The sequence below is a fragment of the Struthio camelus genome, chromosome 12 (assembly GCF_040807025.1).
Source record: "Struthio camelus isolate bStrCam1 chromosome 12, bStrCam1.hap1, whole genome shotgun sequence".
Classification (NCBI taxonomy): domain Eukaryota; kingdom Metazoa; phylum Chordata; class Aves; order Struthioniformes; family Struthionidae; genus Struthio; species Struthio camelus.
The window spans coordinates 15,686,099-15,700,952 of NC_090953.1; the positions used below are offsets into that span (position 1 = coordinate 15,686,099).

At 35.9% G+C, this 14,854-nt stretch overlaps 2 protein-coding genes across 2 annotated transcripts in view; both read left to right on the forward strand.

The window, feature by feature from the left end:
• LOC104148292 (protein unc-13 homolog A) overlaps positions 1 to 9,655 on the forward strand; it is a 71,777-nt gene extending 62,122 nt beyond the window's left edge. Inside the window, exon 8 of the mRNA XM_009681408.2 lies at positions 9,308 to 9,655. Coding sequence (XP_009679703.1) covers positions 9,308 to 9,382 — 75 coding nt within the window. The 3' untranslated portion in view covers positions 9,383 to 9,655. The remainder of the gene's footprint in view (positions 1 to 9,307) is intronic.
• UNC13C (unc-13 homolog C) overlaps positions 9,567 to 14,854 on the forward strand; it is a 201,073-nt gene continuing 195,785 nt past the window's right edge. Inside the window, exon 1 of the mRNA XM_068958236.1 lies at positions 9,567 to 12,531. Coding sequence (XP_068814337.1) covers positions 9,567 to 12,531 — 2,965 coding nt within the window. The remainder of the gene's footprint in view (positions 12,532 to 14,854) is intronic.

Here is a 14,854-nt window from a genome sequence, read left to right on the forward strand (position 1 = left end):
TGTGCAGTTTCATCTTGCACATGCAGTGAATACTATGAATTGCTGTTTTTAAGACCTCCAACACATACATACCTGGAGCTTTGTTGTGTTTCCTTTTTTTAAGATGCTGGTTCAGTAGCACCATTTGCATTCTATCAAGAGCCCTTGACCAATGACAGATGACTACTTCAAAGAGTCATCACTGAAAGTCTTGGTCACATAATATGGAAATAGCCAGACAGTTTAGCTGTCCTCTCCATGCAGGCCTATATTGCACATTAGTTTCTTCATGTATGAACTGGCTTGCTGTGCAAGCTAGGCTAAACTAGTTGCTGACGCTGTTAAGATACCAAGATTGGCCCAGAATTGTGCAACAAAAGTTGCACCACCTCTGTACACAGACTGTATTTGTCCTGTTAGTTATGTGGGAGTTTCATCTTTAACATTTTGTCTGTAATGCCTCAGTGAAGCACAGTGTCAGCCCTTAAAGGTGGTTCTTGAAGGCTGCAACTCCATCAATGTATGAGGTTACTAGCAAGTAACCACGAAAACCCAAGTGACCCACGTATACAACCTGCTCCTTTGTATTATTTTATTGAGGGTTGACATGGACACCTTCTGTTTTTTCAAAACATTCCCAATATATACTCTTTTTGCTGTCTGTAATCTCAGGACCTGTTTGATTATAGTCTTGTACAAAACCCAGTTCACTTCTATTGTAACTGTATGTCTAGAGTGGGCGGACATGCTCAGGATTAGACCCTTGCTGCCTGATTTTCCACATGATTATATGACTAGTACTGCTCATTTAAAAGGAATTTTATTTTAACATCTCATGTAATTAAGATGATGTCACTGAGCTTTATATCAGGAAACATTTCCTATTGTACTCTTTTATATAAGTTATTGTATTTTTTGTTGGCATGCAGCATATCAGATTTGAAGCACCATTCTGTATTGGTCTATATGAAATATTAAATACTTGTCACAGGATAATAACTAGGAAAAGATTAGAATAATAAAGCATTCATTCATCTAGTTTTTAAGTATGCCACTTAATTACATTTATAGCTATAGGTAGCACTCATTCAACAGGACTTAATAACTATGAAGGTCCATAATTGCTTTTTTGATGTATGAGAAACATTGGAAATATTAATTTTTCCTAGGATACATAAGTGACTTTATTCGAGAACTGTTTCACTTGTAAATTTTACTTTTAAAAAGCGTTGCATTACAAGATCTCATAGCTGATAGTGCTAATACAATGACTGCAGAAAGTGAAAGCTACAACTAATAAAGCTTTAAATAAATATTAGTAGAAATTATGTTAAATACTTATTGCTGCCTTTTATTCTGGAATCCTTAACGTATTTCTAAAATAAGTGAATTACTAGTTTTTTCATTACAGATATGTCAGTTTTACCAGAAATTAAAGTTTTGTTTATTGTTTAGCTGAAAATTTAGCATTTTATATGACTTTCCCATGCTGCTGTTTCCTAAAATTAAAGTGGTAATAGTGTATGTGTGTGCACGTACATACTTGTATTATGTAAAACTTTCATGTTTAATTATATATAATGTTTTTTGCATATAGAATGATTTTATAGAAGATCATTCTGATTACATTTCTAAAGCTCTTCATGCTGCAGAGAGTTTTAAATATATCTTTAATATACTGTCTGTGGCCTTATGTATGCCATTCAATTAGTTAACACTTGAAAAAACACCCACTGTACTCATACAGGATTATCATTTGCTCACTGCATGCACAGTAATAATCCATTCTGCTCTTTGGGTTCCAGTAAACGATGACTGAGCCCTACTGTCTAGGTATTAACTGAGAACATACAAAATACTCTGTATGCAAATAAAAAGTGGTGTGCCTGTTATTATCTGGAGCATCCTTAAACATGAAATGATGATAGTTATGAATCTATTTAGCAGATCCATTACCAAAAATGACCAGCTGTTGATGAAAGCTCTGCTGAAAGAAATTGCTATGAAATTGTCTCTCTAGGTCACATTACATTGATAAATGAAAGGTTAGATGAAACACAGCCCTACCAAGATTTCCTCAGCAAGCAAGAGGTACTATCACGCACTGTTGTCCTTGTTGTGGCCAGCGATGCGCTCGCTAGCTCTCATGAAGCGCTGCGTGTGTTGTTCCTGTGAGCAAAGCTCTCGCTAAGCCTGTTTTACTCCATCTGTGAAGCAGAGGAGCTGCCTGCCACGCAGGAGGGCTGTGGCTATTGCAGTGAATACTGCATTCAGAAGCAGTGGCAAGAGAAAACAGCAAAGGGTGAAGTTACCAGCATATAAAACACCAGGATGATTACTGTTCTCTCATGTGGATGTTGTATTTGAGCGGGAGTAGGACACTGCCTCCCATTTTGCTATTACAGAGGAGAAATAAAGCTGAGATGCAGAAGGAATTAGTAGCTAAGAACACAATCAGTCTTAGCTGTTAGCACAAGTTGTAGGAGGGGGGAAAAAAAAAGAGGAGGGAGGAAAAAAAATACGTTTAATGCTGCCTGGGGAATACGATGGAATTTAGAACAGATACCGTTGCGGACTAACAGCATGCCTGATTGCACTTGAGTTGAATCATTGAGAAGCAGCTTCATGTTATATTGTACCATTTTTAAGGCTGAAGAAAGAATGGGAAAATAGGAATGGAGTTATATACAGTATTTCTGCATAAGAGGAAAATATTATAAAGATGGTGGTACGTAATTTGTATTTTGTTTTTTAAGAAGAAATTAATCCAGGTATGTATCCTCTTCCTATTTGTGTATCTAGTCTGTATATATTTTCTGTGTTTCTTTTGTTTCCCCTCCTTGTTTTCATTCTGAATGTACCTCCCACTGCTCTAGCTAATGTAACGCATTGAATTGTAACTGATTTGCCTTCAAATGCTACAATGTTGATGAAACTGTATGGGCTTCTGGACTTCAGAATCAGCACTTCATTAAAATATTTTTATTTACTTTCATTTTATATTGTGGGCTTACCCCCATTATAAATATAGTAAAATAGTATAGTATTTGATTTTACAGTGAGTCAGAACATTTTAAATGATATGAAAAGCTAAATTAAACAATTCAGAGGTATGAATACGTGGTGAGAATATAGTATGTTTTGGTTACACTGCCCTGTACTTTTTTTTTTCCTAGTTCAGGGTGGGATTAGTAATAAACTGAGCTTTACAGATGCTTATGTATTTGTGGGTCTTGATTAATCTTCAACAGCTTGTTTAGAATACATGCTTGATTCTGTTCCACAACTAAAGCTATCTATAAGAATACTCTCTACTGTATTCCTCCCAAACCCACAGCCTGCGAGAATGTGTAGCTATTTACTACTTTTTTGGTATATCCTTCTACATTCAAGAAATTTATATTAGTATTCAGTCTTCTGCAATTCAAAGACCAAGTAATAGTGCCTGAAACTATTTTCTTAATATGAAATTATAATTCTTCTTCTTGATGCAAAATAAACTGTCATAGATGTAAAAAATCTGATGTTCATTAACCTTCCAACTTTCTTTAAAGCAGCCTAGGTTCCATTGCATTTTTGTTGTGTATTAATTATATATTTTTTTTCAACTGACAACTGAATGTGAATAATAAAAGTGAAATTAAGTATACGACTATGTGCCCTTAAACTAAGGGTACTAATACTCTTAGTGGTCTAGCCTGGTAACATGTATTATAAACATTTAAGACGTTAAAAATAGGACTAAACAATCAAATAAGCACTGAAATCTCCTCAAATATTCTGTTCTGTTTCTAACTGGGCCGCAGGCCAATTTTAAATAAGATTTCTCTAAAATATGTTAGTGCAAAAAGGGTTAATATCAGTTTCAGCATCCCAATACTGATGTTAACCCTTAGCTGACAAGAGTTCTTGCATCTGGAAATATTTCATTGGTGTTACACTATTTAATTGCTTTGTGATGTGAAAATAAACCCTCTGTTGATGACACAAAGACTTAACCATTTTTCATAGTGGAGGTGATTTAGATTCTTGTATTCTGAATGAAGCTGTCAGTGATTATATAAAGTAGTCATTTTTATCTAATGTAATACAACTTTTATTCAGCAGTTGATAGGAAATCTAAATAATGAAATGAAAATCAAATGTTACTTGACATATTAGAGTGTTCTAAAATTTTGTGCTAATCCTTACCATACAGACAATCAATATACTGAGAAAAGTGTTGAGAGAAAGTTGTGGCATCTAAAAGATTTAAGAAGAATTAAAACTAGTGTTTAAGGTTAAAATGTCTTTTGTCCATCATAAGTTACTTTTGTAAAGGATATTGTAATAAAAAGTATAGTTCACTGTCATTTCAAAGATATTTTATACTAAAGCAAGTCTTACTACAAGGTAAGTGATATTTTTCTCTGGAATTTATGCTAAATGAAGAGTTGTGTAAACCCTTTCTATCACTGTGCCATTTGCTTGATCCTGCGAAGGAGGAGAAGACTGATAGCTTGAATTCTCTCTCCCAATTCATAAAAGTAGCAAGGAGGATGGAAAATTCCAAATTCTCTTTAAACTATAGTGTTGTGAATATCTAGGAAGGATTCGTTCATACGAAGTAGTATACTTGATTCTGCCTCACGAGATCATTACAGTAGAGCAGAAGCTCTGAAGCATAAAAATTCGTTGGCACCTAAGAAGGTTCTTTACACAGGTTTTCTCATCTTATTACCTGTGTCATTCAATAGGTTGAATCTCTAAAGCAAAGGTTCTTACTTTTAGGTGGAAATCTTAAGTATCATTCCATAGTTGCCAATATACTGAAGCAAATAAAATAGAAGTTTCTTTCTTTATTAAAGTTTTTGGGCCAGATTTAGCCATGTTTAGTATCTGCTGTTCTTATCAATGAATGTCAAGTTAGGTGTTCAGCAAGCATGGCTCCTCTGTGTGAGTGTCTGCTCATCCTTGCCTATGTTACTATCGACATTAGTTATGGTGGTTTGTGCTGATGGCATTTTTTTTTCCAATATAAAGCCACAGATGACTGCTAGCACTTACGTCAAATGAAAGGATGTTTCTTCAAAAACTCCATTCTGTATTTTTTTTGTTCAAAAAGTTTGGTAGACGTATTAAACTATATTCCAGAAAATGTTATATATTCCCTTTTTTTGGAGGGACAGTGGAAGCTAGAGGGTTTGCAAGTTGTCCTTTTTATGTCAAGTTCATCCCGTAGTCTGAATATTCCCCATCCAGAATATATTTGTAAGTAGATTTAACAGCAAATTTAAAAGCAAACAATTCCAGAAAAAAAAAAAAAGCCTCTGTCTTTGCTGTTTAGATTTATGTAGTGCAAACACAATCTCTGTCCAGAAGAGAGATAATCCAGGGCAGAGCATGCCCCATCCCAGGGTTCAGGCCAGTATAACTAGAGGATTAAAATTCTATACCCAGGAGAAGAGGGAGGGATGCGTGTTTTTAAATTTTCTGAGGTCACGATTACAGCGATTGTTTCAAGTTGCAGAACAGTTCAGAACGTTAGCATAAATCCTAGAGAAAGAGAGTAGTGTTCAGAGCAAAATGAGAAGTTAGTATTGTGTGCAAGTTTGAAGTGTACTTACTATAGTATACTGTAGAAATCTACGCTGCATATGCGTTATTTTTTAGAGTAAATTATATCATTTGGGCTTGCAGGATGTAATGTTGCAAAGTATTGGCAACTTAGTAGACCCACAACTGCAGTAACATGACTTTCTCAGTGAGAAATGCAAATATTATGAATTTGCACATCCAGATGTGAAGGATAGTGTAACTAAACAAGTAAGAAAAATTAGGGCACAATAAGTTTGTTTTCCTACAACTTATATCTTTCTTCAACAGTAATTGAGCAAAAAATGTCTTTGAAACTTCAGAAAAACTGTCTTTTCAATGGGGGTTACAGTAGCTGGGGATCAGGGAGGGAGACTCTTCTCCAGAATAATTACTCATCCCAGCTAGTTGGGCATTTATACTGTCTTCTAAGATGTCCTGAAGACAATATGCTACTCTATAATATGAAGTAGTTTAAATGCAAATAACTGTTAAACCACTGAATAAATTTAGTAATATAGAAAACTTTATATGATTTCTGTTCCACACACTAGTTTAAATCACACTGAGGGAAAGAAAGTCAGTTTTAAACGTGCTGTTCACATCTATTGTTATCTGTTCTTTTATCACACCACTTACTTCAGTTCAAAGTAAAGTCAAATAACAGCTATAACCAGTGTCTTGCAGTACATGTGTTAAACATTTGGATTAGATTCCAAAGTGTACTTGATGAGCACACATACAAGCTCTTCAGAACAATAGAAGGTCATCTTGGTTAAAAATTAACAGATTTTGACCATCTTTGGACACGAGTGTGAAGCAGCACTTTAGTGGTGGTTGGTTATACTAGCATCATGTTGCATAAAGAGATAAGCATTGATAGATTGATAATAAGCTCCATGAAGAAACACCATTGGATAAACAAACAGATATATTGAACTTTCTAAATGATTTTCAAGCATGACAGAAATAGCTTCCTACCCAAATGGAGGCAGAGCCATCCTTGGCCACTAATAGTACTGGACACCAACAAGTAAATTTCCTGGTTACAAATAATGTTAATAGAAGGATGCTGTGATGCTTTCCAAGTCAAGGCATCATATAGCGTAAGCGGTGACTTCTGCAGCTGCTTTCTGTCAGCCAGCTACCCTTTTCTCCTACTCCATTAAGATTGATAATTGCCATTAAAATTGATATTGCCATTAAAATTGATATTGCCTGTTCAAGCCTCTCTTATGCCAATACTGAAAAGGTAAGTAAATCTGCAGCCAGCCAAGCCAAAGGCTCAATGAAAAAGAATTTGGGGAATCTGTAAGGACCCGATGTTTAGACAATTCACTAAAAACACTGTTTGCATGCTTTAAAACCTGTCATTCTTAGCCTGACCTCCTCCTAGCTGACACATTTGTTGTATATTTGCAACTGAGATCCTTTGTACCTGATGCTTCTGGCTTAAGAGTTTTATTATGGCAATGCTTTGGTATTGACAGTATTCTTGGACTTGAGCCAAGTTACCTGTTCACCATCCAGTTCAATGGCAAAAACCTACCTTTAGAATTGCTCAGGGTAAAAGGTGGCAGAAAGTGTAATTTTATCCTTTCTTTATGGGAGGAACCCCTTAAAGATTTCTTCTGCTTCTAACCTCACTCTGTATAGCTTTCCGGTTTCCTGCTCTGTAACCATCTAGCATGAAGTCTGTTATTTAGGCTGTAGGTGTTTGAACTTGAATCCCTATGCTTAGAACAACTTAACCCAACAACTTAACTTAATCTTTGTTCATATGTATTGGCTTATGTTAATAAACAAACGAAATAAAAACAAAGGAGTCGTGAAGGTTCATTGGGAGAGCTGGTCAGAAACAGAAAATTGCTGAATGAGAACTTGCAGCTCATTCAGGTAACTGGCTTAGCCCTATATGCTTCACCAGAAAACGTTTTTTATTTCCTAAAGGTTCAGCCTGTATTAATACACTGATTTAAAATAGTAAGAGCAGCCCTGGTGCAAGTCCATACAAAAAGAAGTGAATGAGATCTGTAGTGACTCAAACTTTATTCTACATATAAAGATACAATTTTAGAAAGCCAGTATTTGATAGAACAGTGATGTGATCCATTTGTCAGCTAGCTTACAGCCCATAATTAGTATTACTGAGATGGACTGGAATTCACATGAGAGAACTTCACTTGGTTCCATTTAGCAGATCTGTGTGCATCTTTAGCAATGCAACTTTTGAATTGCTATAGTGTGGTCAGAAACTGCTTTTTAAATAAAATTGAGTAATAAGTATGCAGATATTCATACTATTTTTGAGTATCTTTGATGAAGAGCGTTAAGTTAGACATTGGATATATTAATATAAATATATTGCTGGCTATGAAAACAAGATTCTTCTACAAAGGAGTTATTAAACCTTATTTAAAAGGGATGAAGATGTTCCAGATTTCAGTGATAGTTTCATTATATCTTGATGATTCATAGCCCATGCCAGTAAATAAGCCTTCTGATTTGTTTATACACTGTTGGTTTGAAACCTTGACGTGTGTGAGCAGACCACAATGTTTAATGCAGTGCTGTGCCATGCTGTTTGCAGACAAGTTGTATAATTCATGTCCTCTCCCTCTCTTATGCCACCATAGGGCAAGTTTTAACCTTTTTTATGTCCTGTATCTTAATAAGCTTTTTACTCTGCCAAATAATTTTTAGCTAGTTTAGAAACTGAAGTGGTCAACTACTTTGTTGGATTCTTCTGAGCTATTTATCTTGTTATTTATTCTGTAGCTCTGAGATTGGATTGATTGATATGCTGTATGACAGTATACATAAAATATGTCTATTTAAAAAGTATTGACTGTTTTTCTTGTGTTATGGAATAGAAGCTTCTAGGTACCCGCTGGAATCTCTTCTTCCTCTTCCCTGTATTTTTTGGATCAAATTGCCTTCCTGTTGTAATGCCATCTCTTTTTGTCCTGAAAGTTGGGAATCACATTTTTTCCCCCCTGCTTTCCATCTTTTCTATTTTGTATAGACTTTTTTTTTTTTTTTTTGGGGGGGGGGGGTGACAAAATTGTGAAACTTAGTAACGGGAATGAGAATGTTCCATCAGTTTTCACTATGATTATCTGTCATTTTCCAGTTGTCTTCCCATTCTTAATGAGAAGAAACCTAGACAGTATGCACAGGTCAAGTCCTGGCTTACCATGCATAACATATATTAAAGACTGCAAGACAGAGTGTCTGTTTCTCAAACCACAGTAATATACATAATTCAATCTCAAAATAGAAGTGTTTCATGTACATACAATGCCAGTTTGTTGCACGAAGTCCTACCTTGCTCTAAAAAGTGAACTAAGAGAGACCTTTCTACTTTCTGTCGTGGTAGCTGGGAAGGACTTGTTCAGTTACTGTTTTTTGACTATTGCTATGTATCGTAAAGATGTCTAAATTGAAATGTTAATACTACTCTGAAAAGAAAGCAGACAGCATTAATAGCAAGTATCTTGAACTCTCAGTATCAAACTAGGCAAAGTCGTTCATAAATAAATACAGCTTATTCTTTTATTTTTTAAAATATTCACCCAGGACTACTTGCAGCTTCAATTGTTCATGAAAAGCTGTATTCAGACAATTATGTAAGGAAAATATAAGTAGATACTTAACAACTCTGTTTCCTTTGTAACCCAACTAAAATAATGTCAGTATCATTGAACAATAAGTTTGTTTGGCAGCTGTAGTAACATCATTCCCTCCTTTTTAGACACTTCAAGAAACCATGCGCAGCAGCGTGAGATTTTACAGCACATACAAAACATCTTCAGGATTTGGTTTCTAACAAGCGGATGTGTGATCTTCCCCCTCCCCCTTTTTTGCCGTCAAGTGCTACCAGAGCATCAGTAGTTTACATGTCTTTACTCTCTGTTGATGAAATATTTGCTGATGATCCTGCTGGAGATAAAAATATTTGTCTGCATCAAAAATTGTATTTTGTGGAAACAGGTTAATATAAATTACACTCCATGGTTTCTGCGCTTTTAAAGAGCCTGATCTCATCTTACATATATAAGATTTGCAAAGGAATGTTTACAAAGAAACCGGGAAATAGTACAAAAAAGAAAGAGAGTTTTCAGAGCAAAAAGGAACAAGACTTATCCCAGATTGGGCAAACAAAGAATCCAAAATTTTCAAATACTTTGAAAAGTACTGTTAAAAAGATTGCCAAATGTCCATCTGCTCGCAACTTATCAGCTGAAGAAGAGGAAAGTAATAGAGAATTTTCGCTTTCTCCAACATTCAGTTACAGAGTTGCTATTGCCAATGGACTGCAAAAGCATGTTTTTGTAACAGACAATACTAATGAAGATATAGTTCAAGATCTGTCTTCAAATGACAGTTCATGTTCTGAATCGTTAAGTGAAGAAAAAAGTAACAGCAAGAAAAAGGAATATTTATCACACACAATGCCTGTGAGACGCAACCGAAAAAGTTTAAGCAGCCTTGCACCATCTGATGGAAGCTCTGATGGAGAACGCACTTTACACACACTAAAGCTGGGAGCTTTACGAAAATTAAGGAAATGGAAGAAGAGTCAAGAATGTGTCTCATCAGACTCGGAGCTAAGTACATGGAAAAAAACATGGGGCTTAAGAAGCAAGTCTTTAGACAGAACTGGTCGCCACCAGAAGTCAAATACTCTTGAACCTGGCTTTAGTTCGACGGGTTGCATTAGTCAAACGCATGATGTTATGGAAATGATCTTTAAAGAGCTTCAGGGAATCAGTCAGATTGAAACAGAACTTTCTGAATTAAGAGGACATGTAAATGCTCTAAAACAATCAATTGATGAAATTTCTAGTAGTGTGGAAGTTGTACAAAGTGAAATTGAACAATTGCGAACTGGATTTGTACAGTCTAGAAGAGAAACTCGAGACATACACGACTACATTAAGCAAATAGGCCATCCAGCAGACAAGGCAAGTCTTAGGTTTCTAAATGTGCCTGAAGAGAGTTTTGAAAAAACTGAAAATACAGTTTACAAAATATTGATAGATAAAATGGGGTTCTCAGAGGCACAAAGCACTATTAAGATTGAATTTGCTCAAAGACTGGGGCAACAGAGAGACTGTCCAAATGCAAAGCCAAGACCAATTCTTGTTTACTTTGAGTCATCACAACATAGGGATTTGATTTTAAAAAAGTCTTACAAACTTAAGGGGACTGGCATTGGAATTTCTACGGATATTTTTCTCCATGACATGAAAGAGAAAAAAGAAAGAGGACTGCCCTCCTCTCAAACATATGAGAGTATGGATATGAAGCTGTTAACTGTGGAGACAAAAACTAAAAAGCATGATTGGGAGTCACCTGACAGTGATAAAGAAGTGGAATCAGATATAAATAAGAACAGTTATGCAAAGATATCTAAATCAGCACTTCAAGTAAAAACAAGCCCTACCAAGGGGAGTATCCAGTCACCAAATACTAGAGACCTTAGTAGAACTGGGGACAGCAGCACTTTTTCAAACAGAAGGAATTACGGTGATCAGTCACCAGAATTTGGCAATATGGAAAGCCAGTCAAAGGCCTACTCTTCAGACATGACCCCTGTATGGCATTTGCCAAATGACTTTGCAACAGCAAAACTTAGTCGTTCTGAGTCAGATTTCTCAAAATTGTGTCAGTCTTATTCTGACGATTTTTCAGAAAATCAGTATTTCAGCAGAACAAATGGCAGCTCACTATTATCTTCCTCAGATCGCGAACTTTGGCAAAGAAGGCAAGAGGATTCTACCAACTGGTATGGTAGCTCCCAGGAACAGACTTTTGCCCAAGGGGTGCAACAGTATCCAATGCAAAATGAAGTAGAGAACACAGAAACAGCTGACAGTGGAGTAAGCAATGGAATACTAGGTGTATCTGGAGACAGAAGCCACTATAGTGGCTCCCAGCTTTCTTTCCATGATGATCTTTCACCATGGAAAGAATGGAGTCAGTTGGAAAAAGGGGCGGATTTGGCCTTAGACTCATCCACCCAAGAAGTTTTTGCATACGATATGAGCAGCCCTTCAGATCAACAGATGGATTTCGGAAAGTGCCAAAGTTCTGATCTCCAATATGACACTGAGAGTTACGATTTTACCCTTGATGGTACTTCTCCATCATGTCCAGGCCTTGACAGTGAATCACAAAGTCAGTGGACTGGTCAATATGATGATTATCAAGAAACAAATTCTAACTCCCTTTATCAGAGTCAGAACAGATTGTCTATGATGTACCGAAGTCAGAGTGAACTACCAAGCGATGACTCAGAAGAAGCACCCCCTAAATCATGGCACAGCCGATTAAGCATAGATCTTTCAGATAAAACTTTCAGCTTTCCTAAATTTGGATCTACGCTTCAACGTGCTAAGTCAGCATTAGAAGTAGTCTGGAATAAAAGCACACAAAGTTTAAGTGGGTATGAAGACAGTGGGTCGTCTTTCATGGGAAGGTTTAGGACTTTATCTCAGTCTACTGCAAATGAATCAAGCACAACACTCGATTCCGATGTTTACGCTGAGCCCTATTACTACAAAGCGGAGGATGAGGAAGACTTAATTGAGCCAGCTGGTGAGAATGAAACAGATTATGTAGAAGTAATGGAACAAGTCCTTGCTAAACTAGAAAATAGAACTAATACTAGTGAAACAAGTGAGCAGATCCAAGAATATGAACTGGAACAGCCTTCGTATGAAACTCCTTATGCAACACTACAAGAGGAGGAATATGACAGACAGTTTGACAGTGTGGCCGTTGAAGAGATATTGGAAGTTGCAGGTGACATGGTTGTTGACATAGAAATAAAGGAAGATGAAAATCAGAATGTCCCAGAGGTGCCTACTGAAACTCCAAAGAAAAAAAGAATACGACCATCGTTTAAAGAAGCTGCTTTAAAAGCATACAAGAAGCAAATGAGTGAGTTGGAAGAGAAGATCCTTGCTGGAGGTAATAACATTAAAATATTATCTTTTAAACAAAATATTGTTCTTTGTAAAGTTGGTCATTAGTTTCTGTATGATATCCAATTTTGCTTCCATGGAATTTGGTGATTTCTGGTTTTACTCTCACAGTGAAATTGTTATCCTGAGGATTCAGAAGGCTAAAACTTTATCCCAAGTATATTTTGAAAAGATTTTCTTAATATATCAAACAGGTGTTTATAAGCAATTGTTTTACTTTGAATCAAATGTACTTTAAGTCTTTTGCAGTTTAATTTTTAAACTCTTGTTAAAAGAACTAGACAGGAGACTATTCTTAGAGTTGTCATAAAGCTTTATAAATGTATTCCCAGGAGCAATCCAGAGGGTTCAGATACTGTACTGTTTCCTTTAACAGTTTTATAGACATGGCTGGTTCTGTACTCACCCTCATGAGCAGTGGTTTGCAAGCTATAATTTGCTGTGTAATTTTGATGAGAGTGCAAGTCTAAACTGATCTAAATTCTTTCTATCTGTACTCATATAAATCCTCAGATAAGTAGGTGGTTCTCAGAAAAGAAAAGAAAAAAGGAAAAAAAAAAGAAGAGGTGTAAATGATAGCACCCCTGTATAAGGAAAAAAAGTCTTAACTCACAGAAGGTTTTGAGAGAAATTTTTTTTTTCCATGATCTTTATGTTCTGTGCTAAGAGACCATAAAGCAGACAATGAATGAATATATATAATTTTAATACCTCTTGTAATAAAAAAGATGGTGATTTTCAAGATTAATCAACATCGAAATGTTGACATTATAATACCGCAAGTGCATTTAATTGGTAGTGCGTAATTAGCCCAGCTAGCCAGATGGTAATTGTCACCTTGACTGAATCTTTGCTTTCTTTGTCTGTCTTGCAAAAATAATAATCTGAGACATTTGTTTTAAAGATGAAGAACTATGCCATTAGCCAGAGTGTATTTAGTAGTAATTAGTATCTCAGGTTTTGAATGCGATGTTTCTTTTGTATTGGGTAACTACTTTTCCAATTAACGTGCAGTCATATTAGAAGTGTTGAATAAACAGTTAAAAATTGCTGGTATGAAAGTCTATTTTTAAGACTGAAATAATGATACTAGGTTATAGATTTTGCATTTTGCAGATATGTTTCTACAGAACTGTTAGACACAAGGTGGTATACGTACCAAGAATCAGCTAGCAATAGTTAGTTTTTTCATTACTTTTTCATTGTTAAACGCTCTGAGGTGTGTGGAGGGGAACCCAGTTGTTGTATCTAGTCGTTCTTGTACAATAGGAACGTAAAAGGCCTGGGGAGGTAATTTAAGAAGGCATGTGTGGAAGATGCAGTGAAATCCATATTGCTGCCAGTATATTGTCTCGTCCTTAGTGTGTGTTATTAGATAACATGGGTTGTGGTTAGAAAATGAGAAGTTACTTTTGATATTGCATCTCGTGGGATCAGCCATACGAATTATAGAAAATATTCTCGTTCTTCCTTTAATCTAGCAGGTGAAGAATGTCTATTTCAGTCTCTTACAGTCTACTGAAGTCTTTTTTTTTTTTTTGTGAATTATTGAAGTACTTCTTGTCGTATATTTACAGAGAAGCCAGCTGGCCCAAAAGTCCAATGTATGAAAAAGTGTAATTGGATGAAGACTATGGGGTGTAGAGTGTCTGCAGTTATAAAACGTCATATTAGGGCCTCCAAAATTTTCACTTTTACTGAAATAGAGAAGGGAGTACAGCAAGGGGTTAAAGGTAATTAACAGACTGGCTGCTACAACAGTGGTACTTGTCAGATTACCCTAATCCTGGAAACGGAACGCATTGACATTTGAGTAGCAGTTGTATTTTCTCTCCACACTTTCTGTTTTCGGCACCCATGGGGAGGAGATGTGTTCTTCTCAGTAATTCTGCTTCAGCAGTTAGTAACTGATTTGTTAAAAATGTATTTTCAGGTCCTATAGACTACCTGGCAATATGTATTAACAGGACTGTCTTTCATGCTTTGTGTCTAATGGATGAGTGTGATATTTTACTTGACTTTTTGCATTTGCAGAACACCCAAAATTTGATCACAGTTGAAAACTTTTGAAATATGTTTAATAGTTGGAGTGCTATACCAAAAGAATACCTTACCTAGACACTTCTGCTGAGTGACATGCAGTATTATTCCAGTCAAATCTTTTTTGAATTGACTTTCAGTGAGCAGGATGACTGTGATTTTAGAAAGAGTCTATTCACAGATACAGAAATCCATTTTTAGAACACTTCATATACAGCCTTTGGTGAAGGATGTCTTTTTAATGTCACCTTTTCCTCAAAGAGAAAACA